The sequence below is a fragment of the Amphiura filiformis genome, chromosome 14 (genome assembly GCF_039555335.1).
Source record: "Amphiura filiformis chromosome 14, Afil_fr2py, whole genome shotgun sequence".
NCBI classification, from domain to species: domain Eukaryota; kingdom Metazoa; phylum Echinodermata; class Ophiuroidea; order Amphilepidida; family Amphiuridae; genus Amphiura; species Amphiura filiformis.
In genome coordinates, this window is record NC_092641.1 from 30,661,815 (window position 1) to 30,685,937 (window position 24,123).

The window sequence follows — 24,123 nt, forward strand, 5'->3', positions numbered from 1 at the left end:
CGCACGCATGATCAGTGTACTAAATCGCCGTCGTATTTGCCTGCTGAGCATGCGCATGATTCACTGTTTTTCAGAAGTGACACGTAGGCCTATATTGACACCCCCTGTCGGTTAGCGTTCTCTAAAATTGTACACATAACTTGTGTAGTTAAGTTAGCGACAATGATTCAGTCTGATGATGAGTAACCCATGGGTATAAACACACCCCTACACAATGACTAATTTACATCTAGCACAAAAGACCGTGTTCATGTACCGTTATACTCAGCCAAACATGGCAGAGTAGGTCCCGGATCTTCGGTACGGTACATGTTCCTATCTTCTCAACGTTATACCTTTCTTCTTCTTCTTCTTCCAGTTATAGTGAAGGCTTCTTGAAAAGAAGATTGCTCACTGCAGAGTGGTGGGTGCGCAGACATATGACGCAGACGAGAGATCACAGGTGCAAAATATGTACAGTGAAGTGCTGATTAAAAATTTGATGCTGTCTGCTGTCTAGATGGAGCCGTCCCTCAATGCCATCTTGAAGGCATTGAGTGTTGGGAAGGCTGCTGGATCCTTCTTTAAGGAATTCCAATCCCTACTTGTGCGTGGGAAGAAGGAAGATAGGTACACTTGCGAGCTGCAGTATGGCGTCCAGATGCGGGAGTTATGACCTCTGGTGTTGGATGTTGCTTCAGTGACGTGATCTTTCCAACTGATGTCAACCAGATCGGAGTGAATCCTGTAGAGCATGGTTAGCCGGCTTTGGCGACGTCTACTTTGTAGAGATGGCCACTGGAGCTCACTCAGCAGGGGGTAACACTTGATCTGCGGTCATAGGTGTTGGTAACGTATCTGGCACTGGACTGGTTCGCTGGACTTGTTCCACTTTCTTGATGTTTCTTTGAGTGTGAGGGTCCCATACTGCAGCTGCATACTCAGCAGTAGGTCTTACATAAGTCGTGTACGTAGCCTCCTTAATCCTCCGACTGCTGTGGTAGAAGTTGCGCTGGAGAAATGCACGGGTGGAATTTGCTTTTTTGGTGGTGATGTCTACATGGTCGTTGAAACTCAGCTTGTTGTCTATGTTGAGACCAAGATATTTGGCAGATGACACTTCTTCAAGAGTGATACCATGAATGCTGTAGGAGAAGGTGATTGGTTTCCTCTTCTTGGTAACACGCACCACCTGGCATTTGGCTGGATGAAATTGCATTTGTGTTCCCACTTCTGCAAAGCATTGAGATCTTCTTGTAGTAAGGAAGCATCATGATGGGACGATATCCTCTTGTACAGTGCAGTATCATCAGCAAACAGGCGGGTTGTCGAGCTCTTTACGCAGTCCGGAAGGTCGTTGATGAATGCCAAGAAGAGCAAAGGTCCCAGAACGCTGCCTTGTGGTACGCCTGATTTGGCCATCAACCAGGACTTGCTGTGTACGGTGGCGGAGGAAGTCCGTAACCCATTGAAGAGTAGGTCCACGTATGCCGTAGTGCTGGAGCTTGTGTAGGAGAAGCCTATGTGAAACCTTATCGAAGGCTTTAGCGAAGTCCAACAATATCATGTCTGTTTGCCCTTTTTCTTCGATCCCCTTGGCCAGATCGTTGATAGTCAGGATTAGCTGTGTGTCGCATGATCTGTTCTTTCTGAAGCCATGCTGTGCATCGGACAAGATCTTTTGTTCAGACAGATGGTTGATTATTGCACTATGGACCACATGCTCGCATAGCTTACACAGAATGGCGGTGAGAGATATAGGTCTATAATTTGCTGGTGACGATCGGCTGCCCTTCTTAAATATATGGAACTACCAGTGCTTTCTTCCACGCAGATGGGACAGATCCTTGGTCGAGGGATGCTTGGTAGAGGAGGCAGATGGCTGGAGCGATCTCTTCCGCAGTTTCCTTCAGAAGTCTGGCAGGCACGCCGTCAGGACCAGAAGCCTTGTATGGGTTAAGATTCTTCAGCAACTTGACAATGCCTTGATTGGTGATCTGGATACCATTCATTGGTGGATGAGTGCTGGGTCCAAGATCAGGTAGAGTTGATGAATCATCCTTGGTAAAAACTGATGCAAATTGGCGATTCAGCAGATTGGCCTTGGTCTTTGGGTCACTGAAGAGATGATTGCCTTCCTTCAGAGGAGCAATACCAGCTTGATCACAACGCTTGGCTTTGATAATGGCCCCCAGTCTTCTACTTGCACCAGGTTCACTGCGTATTATGTCAGTAAGGTACTTGTTGTAGGCCTGACGACAGGTAATTTGGCTCTGCTTCTTCAATTGCCTAAATCTCCTCCAATCACGGTCTCTGTTTGTCTTCCTAGCTTTCTTGAAATCCCTTGCTTTCCTTCGACAGATCCGTTTGGTAGAGGTGTTAAACCATGGCTGGTTGAATCTGGTGGAGCTGAGCTTGGAAGGTACTCTGTCATGGAGTATTTTCTGAAGATACTGTTCAATCTCCCTGGATAACAGTTCCACTGGAGTAGATGTTGTGTTGCGAGAGACAAACTTGTCTGCCCATTCCTTGGTCTCCTGACGGATCAAATCAAAATCAGCATGATTCCACAGGAAGATCTTGCGACAGGATGGTTTCACTCTGCTGGCCTGAGCATTCCAATCTGCATACACAATGTCATGGTCACCCAAAGCTGGCAACCCCTCACAGCGGTTGATTAGAGAGGGTCGATTGGTAATGATGATGTCAAGTAACATACTTTCATTGCGGGTTGGAAAGTCAACAAGTTGTTCCATTCCAGTTCGAGCCAGCATCTGCAGGAAGGATTCATTTAATTCAAGTGGATAGTATAACTGGATACTGGTGGCCGACGACTCGGTCTGTAACCCAATCGATGTCTGGTAAGTTGGCATCACCTGCAATCCATACTGCCACACCTGGGTTGGAAAGGCATATTTCCTCAATAACCTGGTTTAAGACATTCATGTAAGGCTGTTTGCTGCTAGGGGGACGATACAGTGCACCAATGATGATGGTTTGTTTACCACTGATGATTTTGGCACCCACTTAACTCTGCTTCGGACTCAATCTGGAGTTGTTGGCTGATTAAGCTAGAATGGACACCAAGCAGGACTCCTCCCCAGCCATGTTTACGGTCTTTTCTATACAGGTTGTAGCCTGGTGGAAAGATTTCACCTTTGCTCATATCAGGTTTCAACCAGGTTTCGCAACCATATATAAATATCTGGTTTGGTGGCATCTACAAGGCTCCAAAACTCCTCCTTCTTACCGTACAAACTTTGGAAGTTAATGGTGAGGGTACGAAGGTTAGAACCAGTGTTGCTCGCTTTAGCAGATGGTTTAGCTGGAGACGATTGAGCAGATGGGGATCCTGGCTCTGAAGAACTACAGCTGCCTGTTGAACTACGGTTGCTGCGGTCAAACACATCTCCAGAGGCTGACGAGTCGATGCTACAATCACCAATGATGGAGTCAAACAAGCTGGCTGATATATTTGGCAAGCCACAGCTAGTGCACTCCCATGGTAAGTCAGATCTGCCCATGCAGGAGAACATGTCTTCAGACATTTTAATGCAGTCAGCATGGAACCAGGTGTTACATTCTTATGCTCCCCAGGAATTTTGAGGTGGTGAGTCTTTGGAAGCAGACTACGTACCGGTAAAAGGGGTATTTCGGAGCTGCGAACGGGCTGTGAACAAGTAAAATGGGGTCTTTTGGGGCTGCGAAAAGTCAAAATCAAGGGTCTTTCTTGGCTTTTTTGGTTGAAAATCGCCTGAAAAAATAAGAAATATGAGGAATGAGCAATTTTGGGGTCTTTTATAGCTGAAATTATCAAAATCAAGGGTCTTTCGGAGCGTTATTTTGGTCAAATATAGGGGTCTTTCGAGCTGTGAAACCCAAAAGGGGGGTCTTTCCGGGGAGCATACCCGTATGGTCATTTGTGTTGAGTGCCCCCGGGAAGATACCGGTACTTGCTTTTGCACCTTTATAGTCAGTACATGCTCCTCTACATTCACCACGGGTACTTCGGTAACCTTTGGGCCTGGATTGCTCTCTACGTCACCTGCTTTAACAGGAGGCCCAGGATAATACATAAAGTCTATATTCTGTCGGTCCATGTCACGTCACTTCCGGTTGATGATGTTCGAGTGAAAACAAGTCCCTGATTCGATTTTTGTTGGTGATTTCTGTCATTGGTGTTTTGTAAATTTCGATCGCAAATAGTCAGTGGAATCAAACAACCGCCTCTAAGTCTTCAGAGTGAAAAGAAACTTACTTCATTTACCGCTTATATACTGACAAACTTAAAATTAAATTCCATGGTCGAAAGTGTCGTTTTTCCAAATTGAATGCCACTCCAACAACATCGCTATGTAGCCTCCTTCACAGCCGGTTTCTGTTGTTCACAACAAACCGTGAGCCACATGCAGTTTGGGCCCAAGACTAGAGATAGCCCGGATGTCCGACCGACAGAATACATTGTATACGGTTAACAACATTGGTGGATGACATTTTCAATATGTCCATGTCCTTTCCAACAAGGAAAGAGATACGAAAAGCGGTTTCTGTTGTTCACAACAAACCGTGAGCCACATGCAGTTTGGGCCCAAGACTAGAGATAGCCCGGATGTCCGACCGACAGAATACATTGTATACGGTTAACAACATTGGTGGATGACATTTTCAATATGTCCATGTCCTTTCCAACAAGGAAAGAGATACGAAAAGCGAACGTCTACAGAGATCATGCATCATGTTTGTCAACCCTGCTCAATTTTGCACCCAACATGCCCAAAGCCTCAGGCCAAGCATCAAATAGTAAAATCCTCTAAAACCAAATATTATCCTGGATAATCCCGACAAATCCATGTATATTTTTTACCGGTAATTTGTGTGACTTCTCTCTCTCTCTCTGTGTCAGGTGGCGCTGTGTAGCGCTGCTGTGGTCTTCACAAGAGTACGCCATCTCACTCGATCCGATGCCAAGTTTGTTGCACCTTGCATTCCCTGGTTAGAAACCAGCTTCACGCCATTAGTCCAAGATGTTGGTGGACGCCCTCTTCCTCGCTTGCCTTCCATGGCCCCTTGCAAAATCTGTTTTTCTACACCTCCATGTTTCCTGACAATATGGCCAAAGTACTTCAGCTTTCTCCATTATGCCGCTTCTGATGGTTAGACTTGTACCAATCTTGTCAAGGATCCAGGAATTTGTTCTCCTGTCTTTCCATGTCACTCGTAGAAGCCTCCTGTAACCCCACATCTCAAGAGCATCTACTCTTTTCCTATCATTCTTGGTCATAGCCCAAGACTCAGATCCATAAGTGGCAATGGAAAACACAGTTGCACGAAGTAGGCGTACCTTGAGGTCAATGGATAGGCCTCTGCTTTTCCATATGCTTGACATGCCCTGCACAGTTGTCCTTGCAATAGCCAGTCTTCTCTTAACTTCAGTTGTGCTGTCACCACTGTTGTTAATCATTGAACCCAGATATTCAAATTGCTTCACCTCCTCAATCTGTTGTCCATCTATCACAAACTCATCACTTTTCTCTCTCTGTCTACAACCATTATTTTTGTCTTCTTTGTGTTCAGGAGAAGGTGTTTTTTTTCACTGTCCTCTTTGATGCGCTTCAAAAGATCAATCAGCTCTACTCTGCTGCTACAAATAAGAGTGGTATCATCTGCGTACCTCAGGTTAGTAATTCTTGTACCGCCAAACTTCACTCCACCTTCAAACCCCTCCAAAGCTGTTCTCATTATGTCTTCAGAGTAGATGTTAAATAGGTTTGGTGATAGCACACAGCCCTGTCGTAAGCCTCTTCCAATCTTGAACCAATCTGTGTCTCCACTACTTGTTCTGACTGCCGATTCTTGGTCTTCATATAAGCAGCTGATCAGATCCACAAGATGACTTGGAAACAGTGTTCGAAATAAGTACTTATCCTCTTGTCCTCTTGTCCAAAAATCACTGGGGACAACCATATTGAGCTATGTACTTATCCCCTGGACAATCACTATATTTTACCTCCTAAAGTATGACACATTATGGGGACAACCAAAATGTATTGAGGACAAGCAGAATTTATGCTTTAATTATCCTCGGGATAACCTCCAGATTTTCCTTATTTCGGACACTGCTTGGAAAACCCATCTTTTTCATAGTTTCCCACATCTGAGGGTGGCTAACACAGTCAAAAGCTTTACTGTAATCTATGAAGCACATGTAAAGAGGAAGTCTATGCTCTCTGCATTTCTCAATCACATTCCTGATATTGACAATTTGGTCCCTAGTACCCCTTCCTTCACGAAATCCTGCCTGCTCATCAGATATTTCCTGCTCCATTTTGTGTCTTACCTTTTTAAAAATGAGATATACTCGGTAGTATCCCGGGTAGTATCAAGCTGAAACATATAAAGTATTCGGTTTAAAAGTACAAGACGGACCGTGATTGGAAATATCTGAGCGAACAGGTCTAGAAAAATAATCGATCAATTGATTTTTGGGCGCATAATTGGGCGAAAAAGATTTGGGCTAAATTTGGGCGTCACGCGTCATGTCGTCACCAGGCGTAGGGGGCTGGCATTTTCTTCGGAAGGGGGGTCACAAAAATACTGGGGGTCATAGAATTTTCAGACCCAAAATAGGGGGGGTTATAATTTTTTTAACACCCAAAATAGGGGGGGTTATAGAATTATTAAGGGCTGGTGACTTAAAATTTTCGTAAAAAAAATTTGCCCGCGATAGGGGGGTCATAAAAAATTGACTCCGGTCACCGACATATTTGTGACCCCCCTTCCGAAGAAAATGCCAGCCCCCTAATGTCTTCCCTATGTGGTGTACAGGCCTGGTGGCTGTGGTGGTAGCAGATGGTGGTGTAGGCCCCCTATGCCCAATGCCACAGCAAACACAAACAGTTAAAAAAAGTTAGGACCCTAGGCCTAAAACGTGTTTATACCGGTATCGATCAGCAATTAGGCATATAGGCCTAGGCTATCATATAAAGTCGTGAAAACATTTTTTTCATGACAAAATAAATACCGTGCCTAGGCCTATGTGAGATTGCTATCTTCAGTAGGCCTAGATATAGCGAAAAAAAATCCTAAAACGCGCACGGTTACTCTGCCCGAATTTAAAAAAAACATCGGCATTCGGTCTATATAATAGGCCTATGTCGCGCTATTAAAACAAAACAGGGGGGAAGAGGTTAAAATAGAGAAACAGGCAAATGATAATCTCTGCTTTATAAGTGCCGTTTTAAATTTTGGTCAGCTTCGTCATTTTTACATTTCTTTATAGCTCTGCAGTCGACCTGATGCCGATTTTTCTCTGAGCGAGCAACCCCGTTCAATGTGACTGAAGAGGTTCATCAGGTCTGTTAATTAATCAGCTATTTAGAGTTTATTTGTCAAGACCAAGTGAATTTTTCTGCTGACAGTTTCGCCAGAAACCTTCTGGCTTTCTCAAAGCATTGATGATGTTATTGATCCACCTGCTTGGAGCGGGAAACTTGACCGGATGTTTTGGTTTTCCCGGAAGTAGTACTCCTGTCTCCCGGGGTCTTGAGCAGAGGATCAAAGATGTGACATAGAAAGAACGTGCCCTCGTCTCTGTTCATGGTCTTGTCCCCTCTCTTGCGAATCCAAATCGCTTCCTTCACCCATCTTGCTCTGCGATTTTCTTCTCTGTCGATGATTGATGAACTGGTGTCATACGCACTTTGCTAGACAGAGGTGAAAAGATCATCACCGAGGATGAGGACAAAATCGCAGAAGAGAATCACATCAAGAACGCGTTAGAAAGGTGCGGCTATCCTGTGGACAATGGAAAAAGTTAAAACAGACAGAGCCAACAAAGTCAAAAATAAGCCAAACAACAAAGACAATCCAAATGCGGAAAAGAACAAAGGATGCGTAGTGATCCCATACATAGCCGGCGTCTCGGAAAAGATAAGCCGTATCATGAAAAAGCACAACATCTCGACGGCCATGAAGCCCCATACTACCATCAAAAAGATGCTTGTTCACCCCAAGGACAAACAAGAGAAAGAAAGAACTGCAAATTGTGTTTACGAGATACCATGCAAAAGTTGTCCCCAAACATACATCGGTGAGACCAAAAGGCAATTTGGCGTCCGTATGAGTGAGCATAAACGGGAAGCAGAAAAAGCGGGCCAGCTTAAATACACACGCTCCAAAAGAACGGAATCTCTTACGGAAATAAATAAATCCGCAATTACTGATCATGTGTCAAGAGAAAACCATATCATAGACTGGGACAGTTCATCAATCATCGACAGAGAAGAAAATCGCAGAGCAAGATGGGTGAAGGAAGCGATTTGGATTCGCAAGAGAGGGGACAAGACCATGAACAGAGACGAGGGCACGTTCTTTCTAAGTCACTTCTTTGATCCTCTGCTCAAGACCACCGCTGGAGACAGGAGTACTACTTCATCGGGAAAACCAAAACATCCGGTCAAGTTTCCCGCTCCAAGCAGATGGATCAATAACATCATCAATGCTTTGAGAAAGCCAGAAGGTTTCTGGCGAAACTGTCAGCAGAAAAACGCAAGTTTTTCACTTGGTCTTGAATAAACTCTAAATAACCCCGTTCAATGCAGTTCTGCCGTTTCGCGCCGTACTGAATCATCATCTACAACGCGTGCTAGGCAATAGGTTTTTTGGGGTTTTTTTTTTGGGGGGTTAATATATTATTATTATTATTATTATTTCGCTTGCTATCTTCTGAAGATAGCAATTTTGGTCAGCTTCGTCATTTTAACATTTCCTTATAGCTTTGCATTCGGCCTAGTGCCGATTTTCATACTAAAAGAAAATGTGGCGAGACATGCCGTAATTTCAGGTAGCTAACGAGGTAGAATTCCACGATCTGAGAGTGAAGAGGAGAGCACACAAATAGGCCAAATCATTGATTTGAGAGTCTCTCAGATGCGCTAAAACATCGATCTGAGAGTCTCTCAAATCGGCTAAATCATCGATTTGAGAGTCTCTCAAATCGGCTAAATCATCGATATGAGAGTATTGCAGATTCAATGGGTTATTGATTTTAGAGGAGGAAGTGCACGAACGGATCGTTGCTCCCGGATATGGCCCCCATCAATGGTCTGTATTAAATAAAGCATATCGCGACTCGCAAGTAAACATTAAATTTCAAAATAATTAGGTGCAAAGTTTTCATGGTTTTCAGAGCATTTTTCAGTTCAACTTTAAGATACTTTAATTTGAATTTTTGTTCAATAAGACTTCTGTTGTAGTCGTTTAAAATTTCGCACGTGTGATTTGACCAAGCTTTCTTTGGTGTTTACGATATCGGCCTTTCATAAAAATGAATACTGGTATCATTGCCGGCGCGGCGTGTATTTATTAGAAAATAATGATATTATTAGGGAGAGGCTTATAGTATAAATAATACCGGTAGGCATTAAGAAAATTTATTGCATCTAATTTCAAACATTGAATGTTGGAAGCATTGTATAAGCCTATACACATGCAAAAATAACATACAAAAAAAAACAAAAAAAAACGATCATTTTTATCATAATTATTTTTTTTTCATAGACTTCCGTTGCAGTCGTTTTGGAATTCGCATGTGGTTTTTCGGTCTTTTGTCATTCCACCCTTGATGAAATATTTGATTTCCGAATTTGAGAAATTTAAGAAAGGAGTTTATACAAACAAAATAATGCATTGTTAACCAGAATTGAGGCGTCAGATCGTGCCTATGTCCTTAATAACGAGTTGCCTAATTTGTTCATAGACTTCCGTTGCAGTCGTTTTGGAATTCGCATGTAGATTTTCGGACTTTCACTCTTTCAAGTTTCATTCTTCTGCATAATATAACTCTAAATATTTGATTTCTGAATTTGAGAAGTATGTACAAACAAAATAGTGCATTGTTAACACTGAAGCGTCATCAGATCGCGCCTCTGTCCTTTGCAGACCGAAGTTGGTATGCTGGCGGGTATGCTGGTCACTTTTGAGAAAACAAAATGACATGATGGACGAGCAAACAATCTTTGTCAAATGAGCTAGATATTTGTTCTCTTTGCACTTAAATAGACACAAGAAATAGATCGGATCTCTTTCTTTGTTCTGTATTTGTTTCTTTCTTTTTCAGAATGTCATTGTAATGACAAATTGATAATTTTAGCCCATTATTGTACCACAATAAATAGGCTTACATGCGCACCCCTAAAACCCCCTGTTTTTGTTTTGTTTTTGTTTTTTGTATGTAGGCCTATGTTTTTTGTTTTTGGCCCGTTTACCCCACCGTATGAGACCTCATATTTTACTAGTGCCTTCCCAAGATTCCCCAGCACCATATTTTTCTTGTTCTCCTCCAAAAAGGCAATTAATGCTCTAATATTATGAGATTCATGCAATCCCCGACCCCATAATGCCTTGTCATTCCTCCCAAAACTGCATATTTTTGCACCCAATACCCTACTGTTACAACACTCTGCTCCAAAAGACCCAATATTTAGCATCTGACCCTATACTGAACCCATTTTAGGATCTTGACCATCTTTAACGGTCATAGGGTGAGCTGAAACAATTGACTCTGATCGACTCATAGTCATAATTCAGCTGAACATTGGAGTGGAAGAATCCTGGGGATTCACTTCAATTTGAAATGGATATAGGAGTAGGCACTTCCGCACTAAGGGCATTCGGTGAGAGCAAAATGTAAAAAATATGGGGTCATTGGGTGAGAGCATGGTTTTAAGCATTCGGTGAGAGCAAAATGTAAAAAATATCATCGGGGTCATTGGGTGAGAACATAACCTTTTTAAATGGAATCTGGGTGAGAACCAAAACAGCGCCACAGAAACCTCGAAATGAATCGAATTTCTAGTTCTAAATGGCTTCAAATGTCTTCATTTTTCAAAATAAGCAGCAAAATCAGTGATAAACCAAGTTGCTGTTCAAATTGAACTGGCAAGGGTCTTTGGGTGACAGATCAAATGGAAAAATAAGGGTCTTCGGGTGAAAGAGCATCATCCGTCCATATCTAGGTATATCAAACACCCAGATTTGGAAGCATTAATAGTGGATCGGTTTTGTGCCGTGTGCATGGTCAGGTTGTCGACACAAATAATAGCACCTATTTCTTAAATAAAGTAAGATGACTTTCTTTTTCAAATTAAAAAATATAATATATTTCTTTCTCTCTTTCAGTAACTTTCTTTTAATTTTATTCCACATTTTAACAAAACATTGCTTTGTCTTTTTAGCATGTTTTTGTCTATAAACACTATCCCTATACTCAAACATATTCAGCATTCAAACATGTCATCCGTCCATATCTAGGTATATCAAACATCATCCGTCCATATCTAGGTATATCAAACACCCAGATTTGGAAGCATTAATAGTGGATCGGTTTTATGCCGTGTGCATGGTCAGGCTGTCGACACAAATAATAGCACCTATTTCTTACATAAAGTAAGATGGCTTTCTTTTTCATATTAAAAAATATAATATATTTCTTTCTCTCTTTCAGTAACTTTTTAAAATTTTATTCCACATTTTAACAAAACATTGCTTTGTCTTTTTAGCATGTTTTTGTCTGTAAACACTATCCCTCAATATACTCAACATGTTCAGCATTCAAACATGTCATCCGTCCATATCTAGGTATATCAAACATCATCCGTCCATATCTAGGTATCAAACACCCAGATTTGGAAGCATTAATAGTGGATCGGTTTTATGCCGTGTGCATGGTCAGGCTGTCGACAGAAATAATAGCACCTATTTCTTACATAAAGTAAGATGACTTTCTTTTTCAAATTAAAAAATATAATATATTTCTGGCTCTCTTTCAGTAACTTTCTTTTAATTTTATTCCACATTTTAACAAAACATTGCTTTGTCTTTTTAGCATGTTTTTGTCTGTAAACACTATCCCTCAATATACTCAAACATGTTCAGCATTCAAACATGTCACCCGTCCATATCTAGGTATATCAAACATCATCCGTCCATATCTAGGTATATCAAACACCCAGATTTGGAAGCATTAATAGTGGATCGGTTTTATGCCGTGTGCATGGTCAGGCTGTCGACACAAATAATAGCACATATTTCTTACATAAAGTAAGATGACTTTCTTTTTCAAATTAAAAATATAATATATTTCTTTCTCTCTTTCAGTAACTTTCTTTTAATTTTATTCCACATTTTAACAAAACATTGCTTTGTCTTTTTAGCATGTTGTTGTCTATAAACACTATCCCTCAATATACTCAAACATGTTCAGCATTCAAACATGTCATCCGTCCATATCTAGGTATATCAAACATCATCCGTCCATATCTAGGTATATCAAACACCCAGATTTGGAAGCATTAATAGTGGATCGGTTTTATGCCGTGTGCATGGTCAGGCTGTCGACACAAATAATAGCACCTATTTCTTACATAAACTAAGATGACTTTCTTTTTCAAATTAAAAAATAATATATTTATATTTGGTTATAATAGTTAAAGAACATTCAAGGCTACTATTAGACATCAAAATCATTTTCCTAAAATTTTATATTCATTTTAAGGGATCCAAAATGAGCGTTTATTGCGTTTCGACAGTATTTTTTGTGGGACATGAGAGCACCTCAGACCTATCGAATTGCATTCTGAATACGAAGCATGTCTTTCTGATATCAAATAATTTTCATTTTTAAAAATCACAATATAATACAAATTTTATGACAAATTATAAAAATTTGATATTTTTCAAATTTTTGATATATAACAGTCCTCGAAGTAAATTATTAAAATGTAATGATATATTCTTAAAGTGTATGTAGCAGGGAGGAAAAGCCGACGATCAATTGAAAATTTTGACCTTTCATATTGAAGATACGGATTTTTTCCCCAAAAGACCTAATTTTTTTGGTGTTTTGGGAAAAAATCCATATCTTCAATACGAAAGGTCAAAATTTTCAATTGATCGTCGGCTTTTCATCCCACCTACATACACTTTAAGTATAAATCATCAGATTTATAAAGTTTACTTCAAGTACTGTTAAATATCAAAAATATCAATTTTAATGATTTGCCATAAAATTTGTATTAAATTGCGAATTTCAAAAAATCAAAATTATTTGATATCAGAATGACATTCTTCATATTCAGAATGCAATTCGATATGTCTGATGTGCTCTATTGTCCCAAAATAAATACTGTCCAAACGTTCATACCCCAGCCCTTAAGTTCAGATTTCCGGAAACGGGAAATATATGATATCTCCAGAAGGGAAGGTGGTATGAAGATCAAACAACCACCAAAATGTGTATTTTTACCAACACTATAATGTCATGCCAATAACTCAATTTCAGCCAGAGGTAGACCCTCCCTCGGGTCCGTGGAGAACGACTGGTAATGTAGATTACATAGCATTAAAAATCAACGGTCACTGAAATTTAGCGTTCAATATAGGAGGTGTGATTAGTGTAGTGGCATCAATTTGTGTAAAAAGAGGAATTGGTTTTGGGCGCTGTGAATTGGTTTTGGGCGCTGTGTATTTAGAATCGGGGGGGTGAAGGACTATGGCATATTTTGATAGGCTATTATGTTATTATGTAGGCCTATCGTTCCATTATCCAGGCCAGACCGAACCGAGACTGTGGGACAGTCTAAGCCAGAGGTGGATGTAAGGGCTTTTGCAACAAAGCTCTTCATATGATAGTATTTGGCAATATTTGGTCAACCCTGAATTATATTATCATATATTTCCTATCTCTATTGAAATGTTTATTGTGTAAACCCTTGTCACAAACGCATCTCACAGATTAAGGAAATATAAATTGAATTAAATCTGTTTTGGATGAGTGGCATTTTTAAATGTGTTAAAATTATTTGATATGAAAAACACGAACAAATTAACTGTACGATATTTCTAAATTGCCATACTAGTAATTTCAATGCAAGTATTTCCCAGTAATTTCCGATATCAGAGATGCCACCTTTTCTTCTTTTGCCCGAATTCCTTCTTTTATAAAGTCATACTTTTGTAAATATTGAAGCTGTAGGTTGATTTACGATGACTATTTAAAACATGGTTAGTAGACGATATTAATACACGTAGGCGAACTCACACAGACATTTATAACAGTTCCAAGCCTCGGACAGCCAAACGGCCGTCTTTTATTTCTTCAGCAAGCCATCTTAATAGTATTCTTACACAGGTAGATAAATGTTGCTCCGTAAAAGAACTGACCAAGATCTGGGGAGACAACTCCCCTTATATAGTTTTTTTGCCCGCATTCCTTTCCAGAACCTATTGTTCTGGTCAGGATGCGGGTGTGAATTGTCTTGGGGGCTTTTGGTATTATTAATGGTTTTAAGAGAAAATACAATAGAATGAGGATCATGTTTTGACAACCCGATTGTGTTGTCCAAACATGATCGCAATAATTACAAAGGGGATGAGGTAAGTCACAAGACTGTGTTTGTATAACTGAACTCGTTTATACAAACACAGCCTTGAGTAAACTAAAGAGAGTAATTAAATGGGGTAACTTCGGCAGGATAAGAGACATTATGTTTACTTTAACACTTAAAGATCCTGGCGATTGAGACTTAATGTCTGTTAAGTGATGGGTGTTGGTAGGTATTGTTGACATAAAACATGTTAACATATTAATAATATTTGGATAGTCACTCGTTATGGGATTAGGTAATAATACTATTTTGGTAGGTTTGTACCTCTTACATTCACATCCCCCCTTGGAAAAGTAACGCTCCCGCGTTATGAACTTGAACTGACAGTAGTGGATATCCACTACTATAAGTTCGTTCGGTGGGAGGTGCCTTTGGGGGCATGAATGTAAGTAGATAAGTTTGGGATTGAAAAAAAAAAAAAAATGAATTTGAAATGGGCTGGGTGGTACCGAGGAATGGAAAAGGTATAACATACTAGTACATATATACATATTTATACAATTATAATGAACAAGCATTTGTATGGACGTAACGAATTTGTCATGTGGAATGAACAGAAAGAGGAACATGAACATGTAAATTCAAGCCAAATGTGAGGTAGTTTCGGTTATAGTTCTAGTACAATGTACATGTACCTCCTGTTCATTCCATTATACATACACGAAGATTATAAATAATATGAATGAAATTTACACAACATAAATAGTTGACTAGCTACACAAGTAATTTATGAATCATTTGGTTTTCATAACTTCAGTATTGCTTGGTACCTGTTTGTTGGCCTACAAGAGCATGTTTGCTCATTATGTGTATTGGCATGATGCGGGGACCTGAGACGGGTGCCAAGCCATTACTGATAAGTCGATTACTCTAGCAGTGCTTGCGCAAAACCTGTAAAATTCTAGTGTTTGTTTTGGTTTATCTTTGAATATACTAATATCAACTTTGTTTGTATCGCTGGTAGTGATAGTTTACACTATAGGATGTGTAAACATGCTTATAAATATAATTGGTTTGTAACGGTTTTGCGATTCACTGATAGGGTATCTATTACTACAAAGAAAATACAGAGATTTGTAATTGATGTGGTGGTGTTGTTTTAATGTTGTGTGTGATTTTGTGATTGAATATTATGACGCCATGATGCTGAGAAGTTGGCTAATGAAATGATTTGGAAATGGGGATGCCTTAAGCGTCAAACTTTCCGTATCACCCTGTGGACCCAGTTTGACTGAGCGGCTTATCACATCACTCTGTTAAGGGATTGTCCAGCTGGTATATCCGAATGATGCTTTACCTAGTCTCCATGGAGTACTACCAGATCGGTGCGCTTACAAACTCCGTGTTTTTACTTCTTAAGAAGAGCTGAATAAAATTAAATAAATATATTGGGCTGTATATGCAGTCAAAGCAGGAGCTCATGTAACGGTAGGTGCCTTGTCGCGTTTACCCGCCTCATTTGTGGTGAGGGATCATGGCTAAGGTATATGAAAATGAAGGTACAGTATAAAATCATAGATTGTGAAAACATAATATGATAAAATAAGATTTCAAAATATTGTGATCATGGCGTGTGTGTGTTGGGTGGGGGTGTGTTAATGATTGCTATGTATCTGTATTTTCATATTAATTCACACTTTTGTTATGACATAAGAATGTATATATATATAATATCTTCACACACAAGTTAGTAAAATGTTTGTACAAATACATCTGAGGTAGATTTTAAATATGCACCGTTATAGTTGTAAAGTACTTTACATACAATATAGTGAATAAATATATTTGAATTTGGTTACACATAAAGATTTAGTACACATATGTGTTCTTTTAAGATTAAACCTTTTCGTCATAATCACACACAATATTGAAAGGTACAAATTTTTCTGAGGTAGATTGGATATAGATGTACTGTTAATGTTTTAACTAAACTACTTCACACACAAAATACTTAAGGTACACATATTTATTATAGATGCACTTGCATAGACTCATAGATGAGATTCTCACACACAATCATGTTAAAAGTATTTACAATAATTTGGTGGCTGTCTTGAGATTATTTGTTTGGTAAGTCCGAAAGTTTTAATTTGAGTGGTATAGTATAGATCCTGTTGAATAGATGTAAATGAAGGGGGAAGGACGGAGTTAATATTGAATTGGTATCATTGTTGAATCATTTATACCTTCATTTATCTGACTTGTTTCGTTTACATATACTTATTTTTCCTTTTTGGGTAGGGGTGGGTTGATATGGCTTAAACAAAGTGGGTTATAGGGTGAAATCACTCAAGGGTAGGTTGGTTGGTATTTGGAGGGTCAGTGTTGTTAGTGTCAGTCTCTTGGTTGAGTGTGGGTTCGGGACTGGCTGGGGGTTGGGGACTGGCTGGGGACATGGGATTCTGACCGCACTGGATGCAGATTGTGGTGAATCCAAAGAGTGTGGGTTCAGAATGAAACGTTTCCCAGCACTGTAAATGTACTGGGTAAGCGCAACATGGGAGTACAAATTTTCGTCTGGCTGGAGGGTCCATTTCTCCTTGGTGGGAGCAGATTGCGCACATGAACTGATTTTGCGCCAGACGAGCTTGTTCTTGTAGTTCTGTGTCGTGAAGGTTGGTTATTGATGTAATCCAAAGGTAAAGGGGGGTCATATCGATTGGTGAGGGTGGGGGCAACTGCCAATGCTGGTTGGTTGGTGGGTGGGTAGTGGTGGGTGGTAATACAAGGAAGGGTGTTCGTTGGGGAAATGCGTGCGGGTTTATTATTAAATCGAATATGGCTTCTGTGTCCGGGAAAAGGTCAGGGTAGAGATTGAGGGGGTAGAGGGTCCGGAGATGGTCGATTGCTATTTTTAGTGGGGGTGGTATATCTACGATGTTGGCGGGTGGTTTTCTGCATGTCTGTCTAGCGATTGCTGCTATTGTTGAAGGGGCATTAACCAGGGTCATCCGTTTTATGAGTTTGTTTGCCCATTCAAAACGTAAACAATTGGAATCTAAAAAATTGGCTACATCGAGGATATCGTGGGCGGGGACTTCTGTAAGTTCGGAGTCTGCTGGTTGGTTTTGGGCGTATTTTGCAAGGAAATGGAGGCAGCGGACGAGGGAGTAAGCTCGTAAGGGTAGGGGACTATATTCTCGGGCAAAGTATAATGGGGCATCAGGGGTCCTATCTAGGGCTGGTGAAGGTGGGGGATTATTGGTGTCCGGTTCTACTGGGAATTTGAGGTCTACACGCAAGGTGTGTGCCTCGATGGATGATTGACATGTAGGTGTTGGTTTGTGGATGCAGGTAGTATTACGTTCCACGGACGGTAATGTTTTCTGGAACCATCTTCGGATGTAGATCGAATATTTCGATAATAGGGCAATAGCCGTAATTGTAAATGGGACTGATTTGTAAGTTGTATCCATGATAGAAAGAAACAGGCCGTTTAGCCGTTGAGGTTGGGGGTTATTGTTAGTCATGATGGACATACATGTAAATAAAAGAATGTAAAAAAAAACAATAACAGATATTTGTAACATCAAAACAAAATGATTGCACAGGGTCGCTGGTTTGAGATACATAGCTATGATGTAAATAAAAAAAAACATGTCATTATAGCCTGGAGTACGCGCAAAGTGAAAGGTGTTGCGACGTTTCGTCGTTAAGTAAATATGGATGTTTGCCCACATTAATTTGTATGAAATGTGCTTCACTTTATTTTGTTTAATGTGGGTGTCCATTTGTTTTTCTTTCTTTTGCTTTGAAAGGTCGCAATAGCTTATTAAAGTTTGTGCGTACTACATGTCAGTGTATCTCAAACCAGGGAAGTGTGATTATGTGTTCGTGCATGATTGATACAAAGGTATAAATGGTGATCATTGTGTGGCCTAGATGTGTATCGAAATGCAAGTACATGTGGTAAAGTGTTCAGCCTAGGCGTTGAATATTATGTATTATTTGGCCTAATAAGCTGGTACATCTTAGAAACCTAATATACATATAGATATTGGATTACATAAAAGACTAAACATATTAAACGGAGATACATACAGTAAATATAAACACATGTAAATACAGACATAAAATTTTAAAAAAAAACAACATACATATACATAAAATTGTAAATCATCCTGCAGGGTCTTAATATACGACTGGTTCATGTGAATAAATACATAATGCATGGTATCAATAATGACATATTGGGTATTGATTACAAAGGTAAATATTTGAGGATCAGCAAGAGGTTTATATTGCGTTGACATATATTGTAGGTTTTATTGATAGAGTACGTAATCATTTAATTTTGTAGGGAGAATACGCCTACGACCTGTTCTGGAAGGAGTGAGTTCGGGATTTGGTGAGTTTGATAATTGCGAGTTGGGAGTCGCGGATGCATCAGTTAAATTGGCAGTAGGCGCAAGTGATGTCGCGCGCAGCGTGACTGTTGGCGGGGAGGGTCGGTACTGGGGTTGGCGTGGATTGATGGGGTTTAAGTTAGTGGGAATGTCATGTGAAACTGTTGGGGGTAATATGGTTTTAACTTGTCATAATGCACTGTCGTGGGGCGTGCTGATGCTGACATGTGGTTAATTATTCTGTAATTTCTGCCATCTTCTGTTCTGTCGATTACTTTAAAGGGGCCTAGCCAACGTGGCGTTAATTTTGTGGGTCTCCTCTCATTGCGTAACATGACCAAATCCAATCGTTCATATGGGGTAAATCTGGTTGATCTATCATAATAGTGGGCTTGTGATTGTTTACTCGTTGCAGAATGTGACTGGACTAGTTCATAAGCGGTACGCAAACGTGTTTGTAAATTGTTGAGGTACCTATGATGATCATCGGGTAAATGTACTTGGGTGTCATTTGAGTCATCGATATTACCTAAAAGGATGTGTATAGGTAGTAACGGTTCCTCACCTTTTTCGAGTGAATACGGGGAGAATCCTGTTGTTGAGTGAACTGTGGCGTTATAACAAAGTTTAACTTGCCCGAGTATGTCTATCCATGAATGTAAGTCTAGTCCATTTGCTTCTAAACGTCTAGTCAGTTGGTCTTTGAGGGTTTTATGAAAACGTTCAACTTGACCATTGCAATTAGGCCTATAACTAGTTGTGCGCGTTTTTGTTACACCTGATTGTTTCAATAGTGACTGAAATACGCGTGATTCGAAAGCAGCGCCTCGATCTGAATGGATACTAATTGGTAGACCATGATTTGGTACATAATGGTCAAATAAAGCTTCTATAACTGATATGGCTGTCTGATTTTTCATTGGGTACAATTCGATATATTTTGTGAATAAATCGGTTACCGTGAGAATACAGCAATGGCCGGATGGTGTCACAGGCATATCAGTTATGTCAATTGCAATATGGCTTCGCCTTGGCTTCTGTATTGGGCGCAGTGGCGCTTTCATGGTGGGGACAGGGTTTGCATGTTTCTGACATGCTTCACATGTAGTGCAATAATCATATATGTCATCTGCCATGCGTGGCCAATAGCAGCACGAGCTTGCAATTTGTAGCGCTTTTTGCGTCGATGCGTGTCCAGAAAGAGGTGTGCCATGTAATTGACCTAATACTGTTGGTACGTGTTGTTCTGGAATTATGACTTGCATAATGGGTTCAACATATTGTGGGTTGGTATATTTCTTATATAGAAGTTTATTTGGGGCAATTATTAAATGTTTGCGCTGTTTCCAAAGTCCTAATAGATACTGATCCTTCTGTTTGGGTAGTCTTGGTTTGTTGTCATGTAGCCATGAAATTGCTGTTCTGATATGTGGGTCAGCCTGTTGTAATTCATATAGGTCGTCTTCGTAAAAAGAGAGAATGTTTTCTGGTGAGTTGTCGGCATTTGGAGTTTCGTCACCATCTGGACCTAGAATGTCTTGGTTATTCATATTATTTGTGGTGTCATGGTCAATCACGAATATGTCTTGTACTGGTAGCTCGTTGTTACTGGTTTCAGCGTCAGAGTAGGGATAGCGGCTGAGGCTATCTGCATTTGTATGCTTAGATCCAGACTTGTGTATGATAGTGAAGTCTAGAGGGTCTAATTCTAATGCCCATCTTGTGCGTTTGCCTGTTAGGTCAGAGGTCAAATCTAATTTGCGTAATGCTAAAAGTGGTCGGTGGTCAGTAATGATAGTGAATGTCGATTCTCTGAGGTAATGTCTGAACCTACGTATGGATGCTACAATGGCATAGAATTCTCTGTCAAATGTGGACCATTTGCGCTCTGTTTTAGAGAGAGAAGCTGAAAAATATGCAACAACATGCTCTTTGCCGTTGAGGTCACGTTGTGCTAGTACGCTACCTATGCTGGTGTTTGAAGCATCGGTATACAAAGTCCAAGGCAGAGAGAAGTCAGGATGTGAGACGATGGGTGACGACGTTAAAGCCGTCCTGAGGGTGGTGAAAGCTTTCTCACATTCATCATCCCAAATGAAGGGTACATCTTTCTGAGTTAATTTGTTTAGTGGATTGGCAATTTCACTGAAACTCTTGATAAAACGTCTATAATAAGATCCTAGTGAACAAAATCCACGTACTTGGGTTGCGTTCGTGGGGCGTGGCCAGTCTTTGACCTTTTGAATGTTACGGGGGTCAGGTGAGCATCCTTGACCTGAGATCACGTGACCTAAGAAGTGAACTTCTTTGCTGAAAAATGTGCATTTCTTGGGGTTTAGTTTAAGGCCTGCTGCTTGTAAACGTTCAAAGACTTCTCGGAGGTTCGATAATTTTTCTTCAAATGTACGTCCAAAACAGCAAATGTCGTCTAAGTAGCAGACGACCTTTGACCATCTTATACCTCGGAAGACCTTCTCGATTAGGCGCTGAAACGACTGACCAGCGTTACAAAGGCCAAAGGGCATGACCTTCCACTGGTAGAGGTTGACCCCAGTCGTAAACGCAGTCTTCGGACGATCCTGGGGGGTCATTGGTATCTGATGGTATCCAGAGGACAGATCCATGCAACTGAAAAATTTATTTCCGCCTAAACTCTCAATTGTTTCTTCCAAAGAGGGACAGGGTGCGAATCTTTCTTTGTGGATCGATTTACGGCTCTATAATCTAAAAACGAGCCTGTAGGTAGGGGGTTCATTGCCAATTGGTTTCTTTTTAACTAATATTACTGGAGATGACCAGGGACTATCACTGGTCTCAATCAAGTCTTGCTCTAGAAGTTTATTACACTGCCTATCGATTTCAGCTCTGATTTTTGGTGAGTTTCTATATGCTCGTTGTTTGACTGGGGATTATCCCTGTATCAATAGAATGTGTAGTTAGGTCTGTTTGACCATAGGGGTGCTCCTCTGTAGAAAACACGTCAGCATACTCAAGAAGTAAAGATTGAACTTGTTGTTTTTGAGTCTTGGTCAGGTCCGTATGTGACAAGTCAAATATGGGGCTTTGTTTGTTAACTTTGTTTGCAGTTGGCACTCGGTCTGACATTTGGTTATTAGCTGTGAGGATTTGAAAATATCCAACGGGGATATTTGCACATGGGTACAATTTGCCTATAATAGTGCCCAATTGTAATTCAATAGGTTGATCTGTAAAGTTTGCTATGTTGACAGGGACTTCATTGTTTACTGATTTGACGACGCTGTGTGCTATTTGAACGAAATCATTATCTAGTTTGGTGGCTTCAAAAACTGAATCATAGCCTGTGAAATGTTCTCTAGCGCTACTGAGGTGATCAATATTCAGAAATCCTTGAACAATAGTTTCAGATCTTGCTGGGAGTATTACATTGGTAGGTAGAAAAACTTTGCAAGGTTCAGGTATAAGGTCCCTTTTCCTTAAGAGTGGAATTTGGTGTTGTTGACAACGGAGGTTACCGTGTTTGAAATGGATTGAAATATCATGTTTTGATAGAAAATCTAGCCCGAGGAGGATGGGTTTCATCCTGCCCTGTGGCGAAATTACATGAAAAATATGCCGCATAGTAGTATTGTTAATTGACAATGATAATTGAACAGATCCTAACAACTTTAATGGTGTGCCCGTCACTGTAACTAAAGCAATATTAGGTGTACCGATGAAGACGGGGTTATTTTGTGTCAGGTAAAGTAAGGTGTCATGCCTGATTAGGCTGGCCCCGGAACCTGTATCAAGATATGTATGAACATTATGGCCATTAATTTTGGTGATAATGGTTTGAGAAAATTCATTTACTGAAGTATCTGCGTTCAGTTCGTTGAATTCTACATTTACCTGGGTCACATGACTGTTAGTATGGGGGTTTTGTGAGGCAGGTGGTGATTGACCCACATCACCACCTAGCGACGGTTTCCCTGTAAATTGAAAGTTACTCTACGGTCGCGTTGTGGTGACTGTGATGGGGAACGGCCCTGCGAGGGTGAACGGTTTGGGTAAGGACTATTATAGCGCCTAAAATTACCTTGAGGCCTACGGTCACCTGAAAATGATCTATCTGGTCGGCCGTTGTACGCGCTGCGATCTCGGTTGAATGAGGGCGAGCTCCTATTGCGCGTGTCTTGACGCCACGGTGGGGGTCCATTGCCGTTTTGGCGGGGGCGTTCAAAAGAAGATGATCTTGCACGCGAATCACGTGAGTGATCGTAAGACGAGCTAAAATTTCGTGATCTATCATAATTTGGATTGAAATCGCGTGCTCGATCAAAAGACATAGACCTATGTTGGTAGCGAGCGCCGTTGCCGTAATTGTCGCGGCGACGGTCATAGCCACGAGAGCGGTTGTTGTCGCGCCGCTCTGTGGTGTAATCGGGGCGCATGTTTGAAGCGATGCGCTGTAAAGTGTCACCCTGACGCTTTATTTCCTCCAAAATATTCTTTGAATCTGCATTGTTGGAGGTGGAGAGGTTTTTGAATTCCTCCAAAAGTTGTTGTAAGATAGGGTCAGGGTTATTGACGGGTTGAATTAAATCAACTGACTCGATTTGGGCCACAATTGGTACATGGGCAGATGCAGAATCAATGTGTGGAGTGTTTTTATACTCCAATTGGGCTCTTTCGTTGTTTTTGCAAACTCTGATGGCAGTGGCGATGTCTTGAACATCATTCTCATGTAATTTTGCTCTGAGAAAGGGGGAGACACCTGCAATCAAACGGCGCAGTGTTTCCTGTTGTTTTTGGGGAACTGAATAATCTGGAAATGCTTGGCTTGTGAGATTTTTCAGTTCCGCGATATAGACTTCAATATTCTCCTCGGGTTTACGAGGTCTGGCTGTCAAAGAGCCTTGGAAAATTCGTATGAAATCTTGGTTATTAAAAACATCGCAAAGATGTTCTTTGCACGCGTCGTAGTCCTCTTTTGTGTCTCGGGTAAAGTCTCTGTAGACTTTGTACGCGTTCCCGGCTAATTTTTGGGGGAGGATTGATATTAGACGAGTGTTCAGATCGTCATCGTCCTCGGCAAGAGGGCGTATTGAATCTTCGATCCTTGAAAACCAATCGGCGATGTTATCCGTTGGTTTACCATGAAATTGGGGTAAATCCAAAGTCATTTGGAATTGGTTTTGCATCGCCATGTTGTATTTTTTGTTGACAAGAGTCCAAAAATAAATGTAATGTTTTGAACTGAACTCACCCTTCCGTAACGGGTTGTAGGGTAATAGTAAGGACACTCAAGAGTATACAAAATATTTGCTGAGTGGAGATGCCTGGGGTTAAACACTAGAGCATCAGTGAGAAGTTAAGCTTTTACAAACTAACAT

General features: G+C 40.6%; 2 protein-coding genes across 2 annotated transcripts; one reads left to right on the plus strand and one right to left on the minus strand.

Annotated features, from left to right (window-relative positions):
* Positions 1-1,775: 1,775 nt before the first annotated feature.
* LOC140169352 (uncharacterized) lies at positions 1,776-2,852 on the minus strand. The gene has a single exon (XM_072192607.1). It carries the CDS (start codon positions 2,850-2,852, stop codon positions 1,776-1,778), a length of 1,077 nt encoding a protein of 358 aa, XP_072048708.1.
* Positions 2,853-7,782: 4,930 nt separating this feature from the next.
* LOC140169353 (uncharacterized) lies at positions 7,783-10,109 on the plus strand. The gene is made up of 2 exons (XM_072192608.1): positions 7,783-8,438; positions 10,097-10,109. Exons 1-2 carry the CDS (start codon positions 7,783-7,785, stop codon positions 10,107-10,109), a joined length of 669 nt encoding a protein of 222 aa, XP_072048709.1.
* The last annotated feature ends 14,014 nt before the right edge of the window (positions 10,110-24,123 follow it).

Coding starts and splice junctions, on each gene's coding strand:
- LOC140169352 (XM_072192607.1), bottom strand. CDS start 2,852: ATGCCAACTTACCAGACATCGATTGGGTTACAGACCGAGTCGTCGGCC.
- LOC140169353 (XM_072192608.1), top strand. CDS start 7,783: ATGGAAAAAGTTAAAACAGACAGAGCCAACAAAGTCAAAAATAAGCCA.